At 41.4% G+C, this 21,248-nt stretch overlaps 3 protein-coding genes across 4 annotated transcripts; 1 reads left to right on the top strand and 2 right to left on the bottom strand.

Annotated features, from left to right (window-relative positions):
• Positions 1-5,381: 5,381 nt before the first annotated feature.
• LOC306840304 (glucosamine-6-phosphate deaminase 2) lies at positions 5,382-10,323 on the bottom strand. Its single transcript, XM_079369501.1, has 7 exons — positions 10,191-10,323; positions 8,965-9,101; positions 8,772-8,873; positions 8,393-8,575; positions 8,130-8,314; positions 7,092-7,266; positions 5,382-6,885 (listed from the first exon to the last, which is right to left on the bottom strand). The coding sequence occupies exons 2-7, from the start codon at positions 9,086-9,088 to the stop codon at positions 6,821-6,823; spliced, it is 834 nt and encodes a 277-aa protein (XP_079225627.1). The 5' UTR covers positions 9,089-9,101; positions 10,191-10,323; the 3' UTR covers positions 5,382-6,820.
• A 1,177-nt stretch (positions 10,324-11,500) lies between these two features.
• Positions 11,501-13,875, bottom strand: cox8a (cytochrome c oxidase subunit 8A). Its single transcript, XM_079370343.1, has 2 exons — positions 13,683-13,875; positions 11,501-11,846 (listed from the first exon to the last, which is right to left on the bottom strand). Exons 1-2 carry the CDS (start codon positions 13,797-13,799, stop codon positions 11,751-11,753), a joined length of 213 nt encoding a protein of 70 aa, XP_079226469.1. The 5' UTR covers positions 13,800-13,875; the 3' UTR covers positions 11,501-11,750.
• Positions 13,876-15,036: 1,161 nt separating this feature from the next.
• rrh (retinal pigment epithelium-derived rhodopsin homolog) lies at positions 15,037-20,685 on the top strand. Of its 2 annotated transcripts, XM_079370200.1 has the most exons (8): positions 15,037-15,104; positions 15,208-15,340; positions 17,511-17,701; positions 18,396-18,495; positions 19,258-19,411; positions 19,494-19,662; positions 20,096-20,274; positions 20,414-20,685. In XM_079370200.1, exons 2-8 carry the CDS (start codon positions 15,235-15,237, stop codon positions 20,517-20,519), a joined length of 1,005 nt encoding a protein of 334 aa, XP_079226326.1. In that variant the 5' UTR covers positions 15,037-15,104; positions 15,208-15,234; the 3' UTR covers positions 20,520-20,685. The 2 variants fall into 2 exon arrangements, with proteins under 2 accessions (XP_079226326.1, XP_079226327.1); XM_079370201.1 differs by lacking the exon at positions 15,037-15,104 and having other exon boundaries at positions 15,162-15,340.
• Positions 20,686-21,248: the final 563 nt, after the last annotated feature.

Below are 21,248 nucleotides of genomic sequence, written 5' to 3'. Positions count from 1 at the left end.
GCTCTATAAAGAAATATTCCTAACTGACTTTTCCTAAATCAAACCTGTTTTTTTTATCTTCTGTTGATCCCTCTCTGCCGTATGCACACACGAGACAGCGATGGAGCCCTGAGCAGCCTCCTCCTGGTCATCTGATCCGAGCGTTTCCTGACAGTTTCTGACAGACCAATCAAACCCCTCCGCTCGTCACCTCTCTTCACCTGCACCCTCACGCCGCTGCCCCGCTGCCACAAATCGATTTCCTCTGCGAGTCAGACCTTTAGAGACCCTTCATCCCCGCGCTGACTGAATATTCGGGTTCACTCAGGTGATCCGCAGCTTCTTGGAAATCAACATGCACGTGTTTGGTTTGGACACATTATGTTTCCTGGAAGCAGAGAGCATGTGTGAACATGTTTTACATACTAATGAAAGACGGCGTATTAATCTAAGTGCTAATCAATCTCCTCATCATGTAAATCAGCTCCCCGCTGGTTAATAAAAGTGATTGCAGGATGTGTTTTGATCTCATTACAAATCGGCCTTTAACCCGCTGGATGTTTATGAACTTGAATTTTCACATTAGTTACAGATATTTATTTATCTAGACGTTAACTGTTACAGTTACTAAACCAGAGATATCTTGAGGCTTTGTATTCTGTGGTTAGTCTATTCTAAAAGAACAAACAACTTTAATTCATTCGTAGTTTGATTTTTATCTGAGTGTTACGGCTGCAAAGAGTGAATCACACGTCCCACAAACACGTGATTTTTCATTGATATTTATGCTCTTGGTCTCGTCTTGGTCTCGGAGCACGCTGGTCTCAGGTATGTCTTGGTTACTGTGGTCTTGACTACAACACAATAAGCTTTTAATGTCCCATCATGACAAGCACTACAAGAAGGGCTGAAGATCCAACAGGTGTAAAACAGGAGCAGGCAGAGGTGTTTGTGTGTGGGCACCTGATTGGTCTCCCATGGTGTGTCTCAGAAGGATCTGAATTCTATTTGCACCATCATGAATCTAAATTAGCGAATCAGAGAGCAAGTGTCACTTGGTTCCATCAGAGCCGAAACAAAACACAGAGGAGGCTGAGCTGCTCTCATCCTGCTGCCTGTTTAATCAGGCTTCAGCGCATCATAATAAAGTAATTACTCAGTATTTATACATGTCATATTTAATCAGCAGCATGGATTTCAGAGGTGCCAAAATGCAAACGCAGCACTGTTTACTGTGTCAGACTTTCATGGTGAGACACAGTGAACTCTCGACCCTGATTCAAACAGGCAGGACACGAGCGACTGATAAAAACAGGAAGTGCCGCGTCCAGAGGAAGGAAAAAAAAAAAAACACAAAGCATCTTCACGACTTTCACCACTCAGCAGGACACTTTGAACGCAACGCTAATGCTAATGTTATTAACTTGATTTTAAACAGATGTGACGCGTCGCTCGGAGAAAATGCTATTTCCATAACACGGTTCACTTAAGAGAACATGAGACAAACACGTGGTGTGATGTTACAGTGGGAGGATGTGGGAGGTAATTTTACAGTAAATGCAATCTCAGAACCCATCGGCTGTTCATCCGACGATGATATGGGCCTAAAGGAACAATCTGCACCCTCCTGATGATTCTGGTGTCACCAGCTGTTGGTGATAAACGACTTTCAGCCAAGACTAGCTTGTCAGTGTGCTGCATCGTTTACAGTCTAAATATTTACCTAAGAGCCGGACGTGATATTCCTCCCTCCAGCTTCAGCCATTTAAGAGTCTATTGAGGCCCGAGGCGAACATTAAGTAGGGAGTCCCTCTTTGCCAGCGTTCACCACCATTACGTCTGCAACTGTGCCGATGCATGCTGCTCTTTCTTCTCTCCGAAGACACATACTTCCTTTTTATTTCTCTTTGATTGCTTTCATGCATGCAGCTCATTTCATCCTGGTCTTTTCTCAGGGCAGAAAAGTGCTGGCTAAGCGCTGAGAGAGAAAAAAAAAAAAAGCACCGCTCGCCTGTCCTGTCTCTATGACAACGGACGCTGGATGACCGACACCGCTCTGTTCATTTTTACTGCCTGTTCTGTATTTGAGGGGGGTTTTTTACCCAGGAAGCAAAGAGATAGGATCTGCAGGTAAAATACTGAAATAGAAGAGTTTAACAGGCATGATCAAACACAGGATCAGAGTGGGTTTAGAACAGGACACTGAGATCTGAGACTTATTCAAACCTGTTGAAGAGGAGGAGAATAATGTGACCTTTAATGTCACTGAATCTACACTTTTCAGTCATTATTACATCCCTTTGTCAGAGAGAAAGAGAGACAGAGAGAGGTTCTCTCTGTTAATGCTCACTCTTACTTTGGATGCTATCTACAAACAAATATTTACCTCGACCCTCCGCCGTCATCCTGTGAAAAAAAAAAAGTCTAAAGATGTTCAAAAGTGAAAGTTTTATCACTTTGATAACACGTTTATGTTTAAACCAGCTCTCACAGATTTTTCAGGTCACACCCCATATGCTGGGGCTGAAATAGCTGAATTACTGAGCCATGCATCATCGTCAACAACGAGAACAAAATACAAAAGAATGAGTCACACACGCTGGATTCAATCTACTGCAAGTCTCCCTCTCCTCACCTTCCATCATCAGATTCACTCGTCAGGTATCACTCAGTGGCATCAGCGCCCTGCGGGATGTTTTGGCCTCGTAGGTTTGTTTGTCTTCTCAGCATCACTTGCCTCATTTATAATTTGTCCATGAAGAATAAAATAGGTTGGATCTACGTCTTTGGGAATACGAGATTTCACCAATCTCACTGCAAAAATGATTTTTTTTCTGACATGCTGATTTAAAAAAAAAAAAAATTATTTATATTTATTTTTGGCCTTTATTATAGAGGGAGGAAAGTGGGCAGAGTCAGAAATCAGGGAGAGAGAGTGGGGAGAGACATGCAGGAGATGGGCCACAGGCCGGACGCGAACCCGGGTCGCCCGCGCGAGGACTGAGCCTCAATACATGGGATGGCGCGCACTGCCGCTGTGCCACCGGCGACCCCTGACATGCTGATTTTTAAACATCATTTTATCAGTTTGTCAGGAGGAGTGCTTGGGATGCCGGGTGGCCTAGCGGTTGTGTTGCACGCACCATGTGCAGGGGCTCCTTGTCTGGGCGGCTGTAGGTTTGAGTCTGGCCTCTGCTCATGTCGTCCCCTTACTTTACTCTCTCTCTCTCTTTGCTGTCTAATTTAATGGTGGTGAAAAAGGCAGAAAAGTTACCTTTAAGAAAAGAAGAGCTGGATGACCAACCAGAATTTAATCTGTTTTTCTACCAAATGTCTTTGTTGAACTCACAGTTCGTGCTCTGAGAACACTTGACTTGTACTTTCCAGAAGGTCAAGAAACCATCAGAGAGATCATCGACACCACAACCTGGCCCTCGCTCCAAACTGAACACGTTTCTAATAAACACTGTTTGGACGAACACACATTGAGGTTAGTGAAAGTCAGAGTTCTGATGTCCCTGTTTCAATCTGTATGCTAAGCTCGACGACGCCTGCTCTTCATTCAACAGACGGATAAGAGATTGATTTTGATCTTTTCATCTAACCTCCAACACGAAAGCAAAAAAAAAAAAAGATTTTCTCTGGATGACGACCACTCTCTGATCAAACATCAGAAAAACCTGAAAACTGTTCACAACGAGCAGCAGCACAAAAAAAAGACAAACCTTCAATGGATGCCCCACTCACAGCGAGCTAACAACGAGCTAAAGCAACACTCGGAGGCGCCTCAGACAAACAGATGAACATCAGGCACTTTGAAATGATGAAGCATACTTTACAGGGTTTCTTCTACTTCTTTTCTCCGCTCTTCCCTGCCTGGGATCAATAACGTTTGTCTTCACTCACTGTGGAGCAGAGACTCTGAAAATGGATTTCACAGTCTGAATGTTTGGTTATAAGCGAGGGGCGTTTACAGAATAGGAGGTCATACTTTTTATTGTCTTGACATACAGTACAGTATGCAATGCTATACTCAACGTAAAGAAACATTTTTAGAAGTGATGAGAGCAGCAGGACATGCTGACCTGGCAGCCTCCTGTGTAATCTGAATAATGTGTCACAGTGTTCCTACATGTTTTATATTCTCTTTAGCATTGGGAGGTTCCTCTCTGTTTACATGTGGATGTATTATTCTATTTTTTTATTTATTTATTGATTCGTATGTTCTGGTATGGTATCACACAAACGCATGCACGCACAGTAATATTATAACAAATCTAAACAAGAAGAAATAAAAATCTACTTTCAAACATACTGTGGAACAAACACAGCCACATTTAGTAAAGAGAATCTTTAAAGACCTTCTTTATTAGATTAAAAGGATGATGTACTTTTTTCACACTAACACACAGTGGGGTGGTCGGAGGTGGAATTCCACATTTGGTCCGCACCGGGATTTGAACCGGCAACCGTCCGGTTCCCAACCCAGATCCGTACAGACGGAGCTCCTGGTGCCACTAACGCATCTCCATGTGTTCAGTCCAACATTCATACAGTACGTTATGTTATGATGCCTCTTAGTCATCAGTGTCAAATCTGAGGGAAGTTCGCCCCCCTGTGGACAAAGACAGGAAGGCACAAAAACATTAAACCATTTAAGTTTCTCTTCTGTTAACTTTATTGACTATAGTTCCCACACTGAAAGATGATTTGTACTCATTTACTTTAAAGTGATCTCATGCTTTTTCTTTTTTGCATTCTGTTTTAAATCTTATTACTATTTTGAGTTTTATTTCAGCCCAGTTCTTTTTGAGTGTAGCTCTCGTGTTTTTCCTTTATGTCTTATTCATTCTTAATTTTTGAATCTGATATTCAAAGATGTTTTTTTATTTAAAGTCTCATATGTTTCTTTTAAAGCTGTGTTTTAATGTTCTGTTTTGCCATGTTATGCAGCTCTTTCTGTAGCTCCAGAAATGGATCCTTGTCTTTTAAGTCTTGTTTTTTTTCTGTCGTGTTTAGGGGGTTAACCCTTTGTAATCACGTCAATAATCTACAACAGTATCTGTAGACTCTCTTTAAATAGTGGAGCTCAACCTTTTTGGACTCAAAAGAAACAAAGACCAAGAAATATTTTTGCACGAGCCAAAATCTAAAACTGTCCCTTTCTTTCCTGAAGGTGTTTTACACATGCAAACTGTTTATTTATTTTCTGCTTTTTAACAGAATTCATTAGCAGTACACTAAATAAGATGATCTGAGTTTAGAAATAAACCTGGTACTGTATTCTGTTATCACACAGGCGACTGGTGTGTGATGTTTCCCTTTTTTAACTAATATTATGGGATGTTTTCTCTGCAGCTTTAAATCATCTTTTTCATCATACAAAGTGAGAGTCATTAGAGTCGTAGTAAAACCCTTTATTGTCATTACAAAACCAAGACTTAGAAAGGTCGTGTGCAGTAACACAGAAGTAAAAAGTGTAACAGCGTGAACACGAGGAGGAGTGACTTCAGAGACAAAGGGGACAAACGCAGGAATGTTGTCACACCTTCACACAGTAAAAAAAAAAAAAGAGAGATGGAGATGTTCCTTAAAAACAGAGACGGTGAGCAGGTGCATCCTGAGTTTAAACACGGACGCATGAGAGGAACTTCAGTCACAGCCAGTGGAGTTATGTCACATAAAGATCAAAAACAAAAAAAACAATGCAGTAAAACAAACTGAAGACTGCGCTGAGGACTGAAGTTCCCTTTTTGACCGTCGGGTTTATTTGTGTAACTAAATCCTCCATTTTTATCGAAGGAAGTTTCTCTGAATGTAACAGACGACTTCAGCTGTCAGTGTAAATATTCACATCATCCACAAAGAGGAAGGACGACGTTTCCATCGGACACTGCAGACACCTTCACCGTCTCCCTTCATCATCAAACGAAGCCATGTGATGGGCTCGGAGCGAGTCCGGAGCCTGCTTCTTTTTAAGTTTCCACACTGAAAACGGATATGTTTGTGCTGTTCTGCAGGATTTAGATTTCTGTACCGGAAAAAAAAAAGTCTGGCTCATCTTGATCCCACCAGAGGGCTGAATTCAGCCCGGACTTCAGGGGAAATACGCTCCACTGGTCGAACTAAACAGTTGATGTTTTTAACCTTTTTTTCTTCATATTTGACACGAGAATGATGTTTCTCTTCAAGGACAGAAGTAAAGATGGTACATGAGGGCTGCAAAACTGATCGCAGTTTAGACCTCATAGTATCCGAAAAAAACAAAAAAAAAAGGCCAAGGTTTAAAATGTCAGGAATCCTCTATTCAAAGGATATGTGTGGTTTTGTTGGGCGGCTTCTCCTGTAACAGTGAGGTTAACCCCTCGTTGACGCTTTCCTGGATACGAACGTGTAAAGATGATATGAAATCTTCAGCGTCTGTCGAGTGATTATCATTATTGGTTTCCAGAGCAGATGTGGACGAGTGACGTCCTCTGGCTGGTCGCTCGTCACTCAGTGAGGGATCAGGGATGAATAAAGAAGGCTAACACCAAGATAAATGATTTACCGTTTCACTCACATCACTCAGAGACAGTCTGAGTTCAGAAAGAAAAAAACCCTGAACCTTTGTTTCCTGTCTGGATAAAGAGCCAGACAGACCCCCAGCAGTGATTTAAACTGTTTCTGCCCCTTAAAGAAAAAAACTAATCAGTGAAGCTCTCGTCTTAAATGTACCATACCTGATTATTTCTGTCACATCAATGACCTGAATCTTTTCAGACAGTACTTCAAATCTGCAGGTGGACAACAGCAGAAGAAGTCCACCGTCCATCCACGTTGGATCTGCGACTGTCTCTTCTCAGTTTGAATTCTCCTTTATGCTGAGCACCGGGTCCACCAGTTTGTTGTGAACGTGCATCAAACCTTCAAAGAAAGCAAAACAAAAAAAGAATTAGCAGAGAAAGTTCTGCAGAAGATCCCGGAGTGACTTGAAAATAGAATCCGGAAAAGATAAACCTTGTTTTTATACGGGATGACCCGTTCTGACTAATAATAAAGTGGATTTAACCTTTCTGATGTTCCTTCTTCTACACGCAGCAGAACAAAGATGGAGGCCGTGTTTCCGATACCTTTGAAGTATTTGACCGTTTTGACTCGCAGCTCCAGCGTGGCGTCCTCGTCACAAACGAAGATGGTGCGCGGGTGCTGCTGGAAGGCCGACACGGTCCACATGTGGTTCACTCCCTCCTCGATGGCTTTATACAGAGCGAAGGCTTTGTGAGCTCCTGTGATCAGAATCATCACCTGAGCGAAAGCACAGACACGGTCATGCTCATCAGACGTGAGGACGGACGGAGGAAGCAAATCTGATCTTATTTACTCTTCTACAATCTTTAATATTTAATGTTTCCATCGTACACAGAGAGAGCACAGTCGACCAAAGTCACAGTCCCAATAAAGCTGATTCTCAAATGATGAAGACACAGTGTTTTTAAGTATTGTGTGTCGTATCGCCTGAGGACACTTCAACATGTCGACCGCAGGGACAAACTCCTAAACTCTACCACTGAGCCACAGCCACCCTAAAGAAGTCGAACGTATTCTCTGAAAAGACGCGATCTTGCTGAAACAGACTTTTAAAAAATACATCTCATAACTCCTCGGTTATCCTCTGCAGATGACTCGGCTCCTGGGAGCAGCGGCCATCTTTTCGAGGCTTCCTGCGTCGACCTCCCAGAGGAGCGTCTGTTCATTAGTTTGTGGTGAGTCCACAGTGGAACAGTAAGTCACACAGAGGCTTCACTCAGGCTTACTGCACGGGTACTTACAGATCTTAAGTTCTCTAAATTAACATCATGTTGCAGAAAGTAAAATAAACAAGCTGCGTCAGGTCTTTCCTCAAGAGGAAGAGAACGTTAAACGTTTGTTGAAGGTCAGAAGTATTCTTTAGTTAAAGGAAGTCCAGAAGTGTAAACACTGAGGGCTTAGAGGGTATAAAGGTTGGATCTGGACCGGACTGTGTTCTGCCTTTTGCTCTCCACAGACTGGACGACACCTCGACACCACGTACTACAACAGTCCTGCAACCGGCCGATCCTGAATCTCTAAACAGGAGATGAACATGCTCAAGCACAGTACAGAGTATTTTACGCTGGTTGCTGTCAGACCTCCTTGGCGTCCATGACGGTTCCTACACCCACAGTCAGAGCCATGGTGGGAACCTTGAGCAGGTCGTGGCCGAAGAATCGAGCGTTGGCCACGATGGTGTCCTTCGCCAGGGTTTTCACTCTGGTCCTGGAGACGAGGCTGGAGCCCGGCTCGTTGAACGCTATGTGACCGTCGGGGCCGATTCCTACAGAGAGAGGACAAACAAAGGCTTTTCAATCCGTCCTTCTGTGCACACGAGGAAATATCCCACGTCATGTCTGACCTCCTACGAAGAGCTCGATCCCTCCGGCCTCTGCGATCTTCTGCTCGTAGGCTTCGCACTCGGCCTCCAGGTCGTCTGCGTTTCCGTCCAGGACGTGAGCGTTGGCTGGATCGATGTCGATATGCTTGAAGAAGTTGTTCCACATGTAGGAGTGATAGCTCTCTGGGTGAGCACGAGGTAGACCTGAAGAGAAAGAGGAGACGCGGCGTCATAAGTGAAGTTAAGAGGGACGTTTTTCCACCAACACTCGTTTCACCAGATATTAAAAAGGTTTCACTAAAAGCAGACCTGCAAAGTTTAGAGCAGAAGGTAAACTTAAGAATCAAAATCCAGAGTTAACAGATCAGGGGAGAATCTTCCCTTCTTGATGATCACTCACCAACATATTCATCCATGTTGAAGGTTTTCACGTACTTGAACGAAATGTCTCCGTTCCTGTAATATTCTATGAGCTTCTGGTAACACCCGTACGGCGTGCTCCCTGGAAGAGAGGAGGCGTGGGTCATGTGTCGTGTTCCTGATCCAGTGAAAACACTGACAGACAGCTTACTGGGAGTGTGGACGACTCTCACCTGTGGGTAAACCCAGAGTGAAGTATCTCTCAGCGCTCGGTTTGAACCGGATGATTCTGTTGCGGATGTATTTCGCCGCCCACTCACTGGCCAGATCGTACTCGTCCAGAATCACCAGCCTCATTGTGTTTGCTTTTCTAAAGAAGAAGGCGGTAGAAATACACACATCACGTCACACCTAGTATATATTTAGTTCTATTATGTGCCATGTACCACCAGCACTTACATAGCTGTCTCTCTGTCTATACATACACATATATTTCTTAGTTACTGCACTATAGTTCTGTTTACATCTTTAGTCCGATCGCTGTCCACTTATACCTTCTTTTGTCTCTAACTTTGTAATTTTGAACTTACATCTTGACACTTTATTCTTCATTTAAGCTTTAATTCATTTATTGCTTTATGTGCTGTTGAATTGAATCATGTCTCAGACTCACACTAAGGGTCTCTTTGTATTTTAATTACTTAAAAATGATGCCCTGCAGTTCATTTATATTTCTCTTTTTTCACAGCACAATATTGACATATGATATATATAGACATAACGGTCTGAAATTAAATAGTAAAATAAGAGATAATACAATGAGTATAGGTGCACAATGTAGATTTTTAAAAGTTTAAATTGGAGAAGTGAAACAATTCTGTGCTATATTTTTTTTACTTAATAAACTTCATTTAAATAAATAAAACAGAGAGTTTGACCCTCCATCATAACTTTCTAACATGTAATCCTCAAACAGAGTTGCAGGGAGCACATTTTCCTGTGAGGACAGTTTTATAGAGATTTATGAACATATACCACAGTATCTCTTCATTTCTCACACTTTTACATGTCTCTACTCCACAGTGCAACTTTACATAAAAATAGTCGTAAATTAGAGCCAAACATATCTCGCCAAACTTCAGTCAGATTAGAGCCACTTCCTGTGTGAAGAAGAAAACTGAAAAGAAAACCGTGTGGAAACAAGTCTGCATTTTAAATGGTTAAAGTTGTTTCCTCCTAAGACTGAATCTGGGTCTGTAGGAGTTTTATTGAGCTTTTACATGAACCTGCTAAATTAAGATATTTGTCTATGAGGTTTGGTGAAGAGGCAGCTAACGCTAGAAACCAACAACAGAACACTTCCGGGTTTCCTTCACTGATGACGAGTCCCTGAAATACTTGATACATGAATAAAAATAATAATAAAACAAACTGAACACAGAATCATTGTGTGTTTTACCTCTTTGCTGTTTGTCAGACGAGATGCCAGATGTTTGCAAAGCGTTTTTTTCTGTCACATGATCAGGTTCTCTTTTTTTAAAAAACCTTTATTCAGTCAAATCAACTGACAATGACTTCAAAACGTGTTAAAGACAAAGATACTTAGCTTTTTATAATTAACGAGATTTTAATGCATTTTTTCAAAAGGATATAATCTGTTAATACCTGATCTACAACCAAAGTTTGATGTTCACAAACACTGGAGACTCTAAATGATTTTGCAGGTGTGTGCAGGATGGCCACCCAAAATCCTTCACTGTGATTGCAATCATAAGCCTCTGACCTTCATTCAAAAACAAAATAAAGTTTAAACTATGAGCTTGATGGCTTTTTTTTTTTTTTTTTTTACAGAGACCCAAAAAGTAAAATAAAACATCTTGTGTTTGTTCAACAAGGACAAGATGTTGTATGTAACATTTTGGAAATGAGGGGGCTCCAACATCTCTGACCTCCGATAAGTTCAGGAGGTTTTTTACGCAGCAGGTTTGAAAGATGTCGGTAAACGCTGAAACTAGATGGAGGCTGCATGAGATCTGCAGGTGTGAGCTAGATGACGGAGCGGACAGACACCTCAATATACTCAATATAATATACAAGACACCCCTTTAAACCTGCACATCTTTTAGTCAGGTGTGGCAACGCCCAAACTAAAAGCTAAATCTGGCAGTTAAAAACCACAAACCTGCCCCCGGCCTGCAGGACTAAGCATCAGTCCTGAGGTAGACAGGGCCCTCTCCAGTGCCGCTCCCACCCTCTGGAACTTAAAACCCAAAAAACACGAGGCTCCCCCTCAAGCTCCACCTTCATAATCGTCAACACAAACTATTCTCATCCTGCTCTAACAGTGTTCCTTGTTTTGTTTTGCTTTCACGGTTTTGTTCTGTTGTTGAGCTTTGTTCAGAGTCTTGGATTATTCAGAAAAGCTCTATAAAAGTCTTATGTATTATTCACATTACAAGCTAAACAGAAAGATTAACTCACCCCTGTACCTGTTAAATCACTATTTTGAGCTTGAAATAAACAAATACATTCTGATGTAATGTAGGAGTCTCGTGGTTTAAATGAACATGTTTTGAATCGAAGGAGTTCTTGACTCATTTGGAAAAACTACATGATCTTTTATGGAGAGTTTTCTTTCTTAATTTTTTTCCTGATAACATCGGATAAACCCAGAGTCCTCCGACTGCATGAAACCTTTTTTTTTTTTTTTACATGTGAGCATTAGATCGAGTCATATTCAGGGAAATATTGACATGACAGGCAGCAGAGTGTTGTTTAAAATTTAATCTTGTAACATACTCCTGAAGAGGAAACATGTACAATACAATGTTAAATGTATTCAATGTGAAGGAGCCAGTATTGTTGAAACAGTTGATCCTTTTGGGATGTTGAGTGGAGCCGTCAGAGAGGTAGAGGAGAGGAGGTAAAACTTCTCTTCCAGCCCAGCGGAGAGGAAAACGAAGATGGTCCCAGGTTGTCACTGGAGACGTCAGGTAAAAAGACGGCTAAAATGTTCACATTACTCCTTCTTCTTGTAGTCCTCCAGGTGAGCCAGGATCCACCCGGATGGTCCCAGGATGGCCAAGGAGAACATGGTCAACCCGATCGCAGTTTCCTGGACGAGAGAAACAGAGAGGATTCAGTCAGCTGGCAGCCAATCAGCATCTTCACGGCTACATAAACGAGTAACATTAGTGACGCTTTCAATAAGACAACATCATTCTTCTGGCCCTATACCTGGGTATCAAGTATACCAGGGGTAGAAAACGGACTACTACCTTTCAAATATATAAACTGAAAAGTTCTTACATGAAGGACTCAGTCTCACAAAGTCAAACAACTACAATGAATAAATCTGAAGCACAAAGAAATTATTCTCTCAGATGTTACCAAATGTTAATGAGTCTTGACCAATCCAACACAGTCAAACATCCCGTCCACACACAGAAAGTAAGGCTATCAAAATATAAATACCATCAGTCTAAAAGAAGCGAATCGATCCTCATCAGAACATTTCAGAACCTTCTGAGTGTTCAAACGACACGTCTGAAACTGAAGCCTGCTCCTCATTCAAGAAATTCACAAACTTGGTCTCTCATAGAGAAGTCTGGAGTTAATTTTCAAAGTGACCTCAGTTCTCTCTTCAGTCAGAGCATGAAGAGCGATTTACAAGCTGGAGGAGGTAGCTCAAAAGGAAACGCATTACACAATTCAGATGCTGTATGGTTTACTGAATATCAAAAGCACCAAACTGATTAATGTTAAAATGGGAATTAACTTGAACGTAATGACATGGTGTAAAGTTAAGTATCTTCATTAGATCTTTCCCTGAATTTCCCTCGGGATCAATAAAGTATCTATCTATCTTCTGCAAAGGGAATTATTACAAGTGGAGCAAAAAAAAATCATACTTTTCTCTTCTGGTGCCAACAGACGACTGCGAAAGTGTCACCCTGATAAGAGACTTGACTCTGGACATGTTTAAATGTACTGAACTCTGATGTGCAAGGTCAGGAACATTTCTGCACAGAGACTATCACTGTATTTCTTTTTTTTCATTAATTGTCACTTTACTGAATGAGCTACCAAACTCAGTCAGTAAAATAAAACGGCTTTTCCCTGAAGATAATAAAATACAATGGATCAGAGAGAAGCTTCTTTTTTTGTCAAAATGTAAAGATGATGCAGTAATTAAAAAAACTTCTCTCCTAATTTATAACTTCAAGTAAAGATGTTAAATCAACTCCCCTCTTAAACATCACTTCATACAACACAAGTTCATGCACATGCGTGTGGTTTTATTAAATGCACATCTTTAAAGTGTTTTTAGCCTTTTATTTTCGTCCTTTAATATTTTCAAAATCTTTCGACTGTTAGTTTATACTGTGGCTCAGAGAGAAACGTGTTTTAGAGGTTTTTGTGTATCCATCACATGTTGATAAATTATAAATTAATACATTTGAGTTTGATGAAAAGGTGTTGTGAGGACAGATGTGGAGAGAGTATGACTTGTAAACTTATTTTAATTAACCCTTTAAGTGTTTATTTCAACCTGACTCTGCATCTGTCTATCTTTAGAGTCTTTAAGTAGTTATAATTACATATTTAAATGGTTATTTTGACATATATAAATGGTTATATTTACACATTTTGACCTGACGTTATTCCTCTAATTCAAACACACAGAGTTAGCATCGTCTGTTAGCCTGACAGCCTCATGAAAATTATCAAACTGTTTATAAAGACACACTGAGCCGGGACTTTGACGGTTTAATTAAGTAATAATGATTAATATGGTAGCCTTATTAAACATATCCGTGTTAAAAACAGAGTGAAATGGCTCTCTCAGACTTTCTTGACTTCTATTTTGACCTCTTCAGTCAAGGACGGTTAGCATGCACCTGCTAGCTGACGTTAGCTCCACTGTTAGCCGGATAAACTGCTGACTCACCATCACTCCGACCTTGCCCTTGGCCGCTTTGCTGTACAGATTTGCCCTCTGGACGACGTTGTGTTGCCGCAGAGCTGGGGCAGCACGGCTGGCGAAGGTCCTCAGGAGTCCCGACATGTTTCTGTCTGCTGTCTTCTAGTATGTAACTGAAGCGGAAACTGGTGTTGATCAAAACGGAAGTTGATTTTCTTCTTCTGTGTTTTCTTTTGGCTGTTGGTGTTCAAAGTTCCAATACCGCCTCCTGCTGGAGTCCAAACAACAATACAGCTAGTTTACGTGAACCTCAGCGACTGCTAGTTACAGTATAGTCTAACAATTATAATACAATCTGTTAAGATTCTTAAAATTGTAATAATTTGAAATTAATTAAAAAAAAATAAAATCATGTATTTGTGATTTACGCTCCATTTTGCAAGATTATCGGCATGAATAGCCTGACGGTGCTTTCAATGGTGCTTTAATTATTATTTTCTTCTGAATTAAACTTTCCACTGTTTGTAATTATTCTTTATTTTCTGTTTTTTTTTTCTGTTTTATGTTCATCTTCAAATCGATGCCACAGCAGAGGAATCACTTGTGTTTATGTGTGACAGCATCTTTCTGTTTCCCATAAAACTTGCAACAAAGAGCTCCCTCTGGCTGAAGCTCAAGAGACACTTCAGAACAAACAACCCACCCCCCATCCTATCCTATCCTTCAATCTGCATCTTATCCCATCTCCCTCTATCCCATTTCAAGCCCAGCACAGCAGACGGCTGTTCTGTCTGCTGAAGATTTCTGCCTTTTGAAGAGAAGTTTTTTTCTCCCACGCTATGGCGGATTAAGCTGGCCCCTTAGCAATAAAGGAAAAGCTTTATTGCTTCACAAACAATTTTTTTGTGTAGTGCCTTGTGATAACACTTGTTATGAATTCACTCTACAAATAAATATTGATTGATTGTTTTGTTTTATGTGTATGTAAGAAGAGGTCTGTGTAGTTAACATTTACTGTAACCTTAAACAACCCTTTTTGGAGCATGTGTCCATGTGTGTGTCTGTTTTTGTGTCTGTATGAGTCTTTAAAAAACAGAATTTGTCCTTGAACAAGACGGAACAGAAATGTGTTTAAAACATATTGTCAAACAATGACTCTGCAGGTTCCCTCTTAGTAACCCGGCTTTACTTACAGTATGTACCCTCTGAGTGGTAAACAGTGTTCAGTCTGAGGTTCAGGCATTAAACAACTTGAGTTTTGTAACGTGAAAGCTAATGAGGCAAACTCCACGTGAGTGTTAATCCTGCAGCGCTGCCGACCGTGATTCTTACAGAATTCCTCCTAATAAGTGTGCACGGGGGAACGGTGGTATGTAATAATCCTCTTCGCCCTACGCCCCCCGCTTTCACCCCCACTCCTTCAACAACAACACCCCGTAGAGGTTTGAGGTAGAAGAAGCAGTTTGCACTACAACCTCCCTGCATCTCTTTTTCTGTCAGATTATATTTTCATCTCATCTCAGTTTTGTCATCTGTCTTTATTTTTTTTTAGTCTTGTTTGTCTCCTCTGGTTGAGAACATGGGGATCGACTCTGGAGTCAATATTTCAGACGCACCTTATGGAGGGAAAAGTGCTTTTACCCAACTGGAGCACAACATAGTGGCTGGATATCTCCTCACTGCAGGTAACACAGAAAAGATTTTATTCACACATTCTTAACGTGGTAAATAAACTATTCTGTTTTTAGTGTGTTTCTCATATAGATTCTCTGTAAGATCTTGTAGGGTGAAATAGTGAAACAAAGATGCCCTGAGGAGCCTAAAAACCTTCTACAGTAAGCTGTGAAGGACTATGAGGATTGCTGTAACAAAGTGAAAACAGTTATCTTACAGACTGAGTACAGTTATTACCGTGGAGTCATAAGCAGACAGAAATCTGTACATTTCATTTATTCAAGTTAAAGAGCACTATCAAGGTGTTTTCTTGAGAATCGTTAAAAAAAAAAAAATGCTGGTTTTCCCACAAAAAGTTAACTTTCTCGGGAACTAGGCTTACCTGTTTTTTACAAAATCAGCAGATTTATTTACCTCATTATATTGAGGCTATAATGCTGCTTTTCTATCGTCATCATTTTATGTCATGTAGAGAATAAATCAATCGGCCGCTCACTGATTGGTAAGACCTTAACGTGCCGTGTCGTCGACTTGCCCGGGGCTCCGCTTCTTGATTTTGGGCCTGATGCAGAATGCAATTCATTTTGAAAAAGATATTTTTTTCCAGCCAACACTGTGGTTTGTCAAAGCCAGGTATCCATACACAGATAGTTTTTTTAAGTAGTAATAGCTGGGATAACATTAATGTATTTTTCCGTCCATTGTTATCCCATGAAGGAACCTTGACAGAACCTGGACCGAGTACGGAGGTTTAGTCTTTGTTTGCACAGACGTTATTATCTGCATCTGTTCAACCAAAAGATGATCTGTATTTGGATATAAACCGGAAGTGGGTGTGGCTTATATTGGACATGGTTTTTATTAGCTTTCTTTTAGGCTACCATAAAGAATAAGAAGAAACAAAAACAATAGATGAACACTACATTAAAGGATGTCATGTCTATTATGACAATGCAGTTGATGTCCCTTCAAAGCACCACATTGATTTACTATATTGGCATATTCATATTTATGACTGAATTTCTGCCTACATGCTTTTATTTAATCTGTTTCTCTCTCCGCTGTTTATTATTGTTGTTTGTATCTAAAGTTTTATAAGCTGTCTGGATGCTTAGTCAAAATTCTTTGAAACATGTGATGGCTTGAGGTTTTCATTGAGCTACTCTCCGTGCCTCTCTCCCCCTCGATTTACTCAACTTTGATTGGTCAAGGGCCCATGTGCAAAATTAAACATGAATGTTGCCATTTGATGTATTGCACCATAGTTAGCTTCGAGCTAGTTTACATCTGCACTCCCTCGACAGGTCACAATGGCTTCGCACATACTCATAGAACTCGAGTTACATCCAATAACTACTGGCCTAGTTTCTCTGAGTGATACACTTTAAAATAACCATGACTAGGTTTTTGAGGAAATTAATGCATGGTTATTTTTCCATTACAGGACCAAAATCTCTTCACCTCCAAACCTCTGTCTCTCTCCCTCTATTGGTGTTTTTAAAACTCACCTCAACACATATTTATATTAAATCGCCTCTAATTTTAATAATCTGTCAAGTACAAAATCCACAGCTCTGTTAGACTGGTGTTACACTGTACTCAATTGTTACTTGTTCCCATTGTTAATGTTGTTGTTCTTGTCTGTTACTTTTTAATGCCGGGTTATTTTTAAATCTGCACTGTTCAGCACTGGGGATTAACTGTGTTGTGTGTAAAATGCTACATAAATAAAGTTGAGTTAAATTCAAAAACAAAAGTTCTCAGCTCAATTATAATGTAAACTTTGAAGAGGTTTTAGAAAAATCCACCGGTCAGTTACAAGGCTTTCACCTCCAAATAATTACTGAACCTTACCCCAATGTGAGCCAGTGACAGGCGGCTACATGTGCAGTGTGAGGCCGCTGCCTGGTCCATAATATGTAGTGAATAACATCCTTATTGTGGACTAAATTATTGAAGCCACAGACTAAGTGAAGAGGACCTGCAGGTTTCTAGTCCAGAAAAGAAAAAAACAAAACAAGACAAAAAAGTGATTTCAAAGTTCAGAGGTCAGGTTCAATGAGGCTGACTCGTGTTCTCTCTCTTCTGAAGCACTCAGTGGATATTAGACATAATAAAAGATTTGGTTGTTTTAGCTCCTACGTCTTGAATCCGTTCGTCGTGTTTTCTGTCTCTCCTCAGGTGTCCTCAGTTTAACCAGTAACATCGTGGTGCTGCTCATGTTTGTGAAGTTCAAGGAGCTCCGTACCGCCACCAACTACATCATCATCAACCTGGCGCTCACTGACATCGGAGTGGCCGGGATCGGCTATCCCATGTCTGCTGCGTCTGACCTGCACGGCAGCTGGAAGTTTGGCTACACAGGTTGCCAGGTGGGTTTTATCTGTGGCCCATCAGTGTACATTATTAAACTGACTGAGTGATTTGGAGTTATACTGTTTGTGTAATGACCCACATGAAGCGCTGGCTCGATAAGAGTGAAAGACAAAACGTGATGTTCTCTTTGAACCTTCCTACACTTTCACACATGACAGGCTGCGCACTGATATATTTACTTACATTATCTAATGTCTCGTGCATGTTTTCTAAAACCTTAAAATGTCGTAATAACTAACGTGACTAACTTACTCTGAGCTGGACTTGAGACTAAACCTTGTAGCAGGCACGTTCACTTCAGCTGCTACATTGCAGTCGGCCGCGTGTTTGGATTCTTACTGCAGATTATGAGTTTTTTTCCCTTTAGTCCTTGTTGTCGTACTGTAGTACTGAGACATGTGATACTAATCTATGGGAGGAAGTGGAGCTTGGAAAGGAGGACTCAGTGCTGTCACTCGGTCGTTAAAGATTTCTTTACTTTGCTACTCCAGTGTGGGGGGCTTCTAACAAATGTTCAGACATTCCCGCCAGCTTATAGTGTTTTAAGTCAAACACTTTAAGAAGCATCTCTTGGAAATGATTTAGTTTGTCAAACAATGCTCTCATTCTCACTAAAATACAACAGTATAACGCTGTTTTAAGACAAGAAAATGTTTCAAGAGTTTTGAATACCTTTGTCTTTGTCTCCAGATCTACGCGGCTCTAAACATCTTCTTTGGAATGGCCAGTATCGGCCTGCTGACTGTGGTGGCCATCGACCGCTACCTCACCATCTGCAGACCAGATTTAGGTACATCAATCCTTACAATAGGGGTACACAATTTATCCTTTATTGATGCTGAAGTTATCCATGAGTTATGGTCATTTCCTCCATGATTTAAAGAGGACATATTATCCCCCTTCTCCACCTTTTCAAACAGTCTCCTGTGGTCTATATGAAACATCTGAGTTTCTGAGCTTTGGTCCAAATATAACATGAATCAAGCAGCAGAGGAGGTTTGTGACCCTGTAGGAACCAGCTCTCTCAGAACGCTCGGTTTTGGTGTGTGTGTCTCTTTAAATGCAATAAGCCCCGCCCCCTGAGTTTTCCAGGTAGGAATCAATCCTTTGCAAGTGAGATTAAAAATGGCGGACCATTTAGAAAGTTTAGCTTGAAGCTGGAGGTGGGGTCCATGGGTGGAGATACCAGGGGAGGGGAGGGGATTTTTTTTCACCAGAATCCCACTGTGACATCACAAGGAGAGTAGCTAAGAAACAGAGCATTTTTCTCTGTTTTGTAAGACTTCTGCAGAGCACAAGGAAAGGACAGGATGGCTTAATTTCACTTTTTGTGGGTCGATAGACTCTCAAGTTACCCCGATATATGTTCATAAAACATTTCTTCATAATATGTTCCCTTTCATGTTGAATAACACATCAATCCCTCCTCACCATTAGCTCCAGATAAAGTCAGTGTGGGCCCTTGTTCGATGTCGTAAAGCGTGTTGCTGAAGTGCGTAGCTCCAGGTCAGTTATATTGATTTTGTAAAGATGAGTTCTTTTTTCTTTCCAGAGCAGAAAATGACGGGGCGATCTTACAACCTTCTTATTCTGGCAGCGTGGCTCAACGCTGTGTTCTGGTCCACCATGCCCGTAGTGGGCTGGGCCGGTTACGCCCCTGACCCCACTGGAGCCACGTGCACCATTAACTGGAGACAGAACGATGCGTGAGTTAACAACAGACTGCTGCTGTCAATGCATACATGGTGCAAGATGGACTTTAAAAACCCCGCTGCTTCTCCTCCACAGCTCCTTTGTCTCTTACACCATGGCGGTGATAGCCGTGAACTTCGTGGTGCCTCTGGCCGTCATGTTCTACTGCTACTACAACGTGTCGGCAACCGTGAAGAGATACAAAGCCAGCAACTGTCTGGACAGCATCAACATCGACTGGTCGGATCAGATGGACGTCACTAAGGTAAAAGCTGAGGCATGATGAGATCGATTCTCTCCTGTCATTAAATATTTGTCACGTGGCAAAGACGATCTTACAGCCTGAAGCCCGTCCAGTGAACCTTCAACTTTTGTTGATGTGTGAAATGAGTGAATTACTAAACTATTAAAAATAATGGAACAACTGTCCAGGGTCTTTCTACCTGTGGAATCGATACTGGACAATAGCTGCACATGAGCAGTATTACTTTTGATTCTTCTGTGGGACATTGGGTAAGGGTTATAGGAGCTCTCTTATTGTAAATCACACCACATTACATTTTTCTAAATTTGTGCACCGACAAATGCAGAATGTGACATTAAATACAACATTAAACTTCATGTGTTATCGGTTTCCTCTCCAACACTATGCTTGTGGTACGATGTAAAGGTTGTGCTGCTGTGCTTGTGGCCTGCAGATGTCCATCGTGATGGTCGTGATGTTCCTCGTGGCCTGGTCTCCGTACTCCATAGTGTGTCTTTGGGCGTCTTTTGGGGACCCAAAGACAATCCCCGCCCCCATGGCTATCATCGCGCCGCTCTTCGCCAAGTCCTCCACCTTTTACAACCCCTGCATTTATGTCATCGCCAACAAAAAGTGAGCCCCCCCCCACCCCCCACCCGTTCATGGTGTTTGATATTTGCTCCTGTGAGCACTGGTCTTGTCTTCATGCTGGACTAGATTTACTGTGAGTGTGTGCTGCATTCAGTCTGACTCAAAGCTTTTGTCTGTGCAGGTTCAGGAGAGCCATCATCGGTATGATCAGGTGTCAAACCAGGCAGCGAATCACAATCAACTCGCAGGTTCCCATGACAATCTCCCAACAAACTCTGACCCAATGAGGCGGCGCTGCGTCAGTACCGCTGACATTAAAACCATGTAAACACTGAAGATTGGTAGGACGATAACAGGAATGACTGAATGTTTCCTTTCCATTGTAGCTTTTAATGCACTGTGCTGTTTACTGTGTAAATCTCACATGCTGTGCCGCTGTAGTTTTTGTTGGTGTGCTGGTTAACAAACTGACAATGAAAATCTCTTGTGTGTGGTCTGAATTCCTCAAGTTTCTTCCATCTCTCAACATTTTGAAGAGTTTTTGCATATTTGAACTGCAAATAGGTTCAAAAGGTTTTGGCATTACTTCACCAGACCGTGTGAAACATGGACGTAGTCAGATCATCAGAAGAGACTTTAAGAAGCAGAACAATTGTTGGTGGCCATGTTGGAAATTCTACCTCACTTTCAATCAGACAGAAACAGGTAAAGTGGTGGAGCTGAGGCTACAGTTTTAAGCCTCCTGGAAAACGGCTACAACACATACACGTGGCCCTGCCCCTCATTGGGAATCAAAACTGATTAGGTATTTGAAAACATCACTTCCCAGACAACGTGTGCTGAAAAATCGAGGAGCAATTCAGACCAAATTTCTTCCTTTTTTTAACGTGGCTGTTAAAAAGCACATCTCTGCTGTCAATATGGGGCCTAGCAGAGATTCTGGAGCCACCCTGAAGTGGGAAATCGAGGAACTGATTTTGCAGCACTCGGGGTGCCTTGAAACGTTGGGCATGAAA

This window comes from Symphodus melops, assembly GCF_947650265.1.
Source record: "Symphodus melops genome assembly, chromosome: 19".
Classification (NCBI taxonomy): Eukaryota; Metazoa; Chordata; class Actinopteri; order Labriformes; family Labridae; genus Symphodus; species Symphodus melops.
The sequence above is the reverse complement of the archived record's forward strand: the minus strand, read 5'-3'. Positions and strand labels throughout refer to the sequence as shown.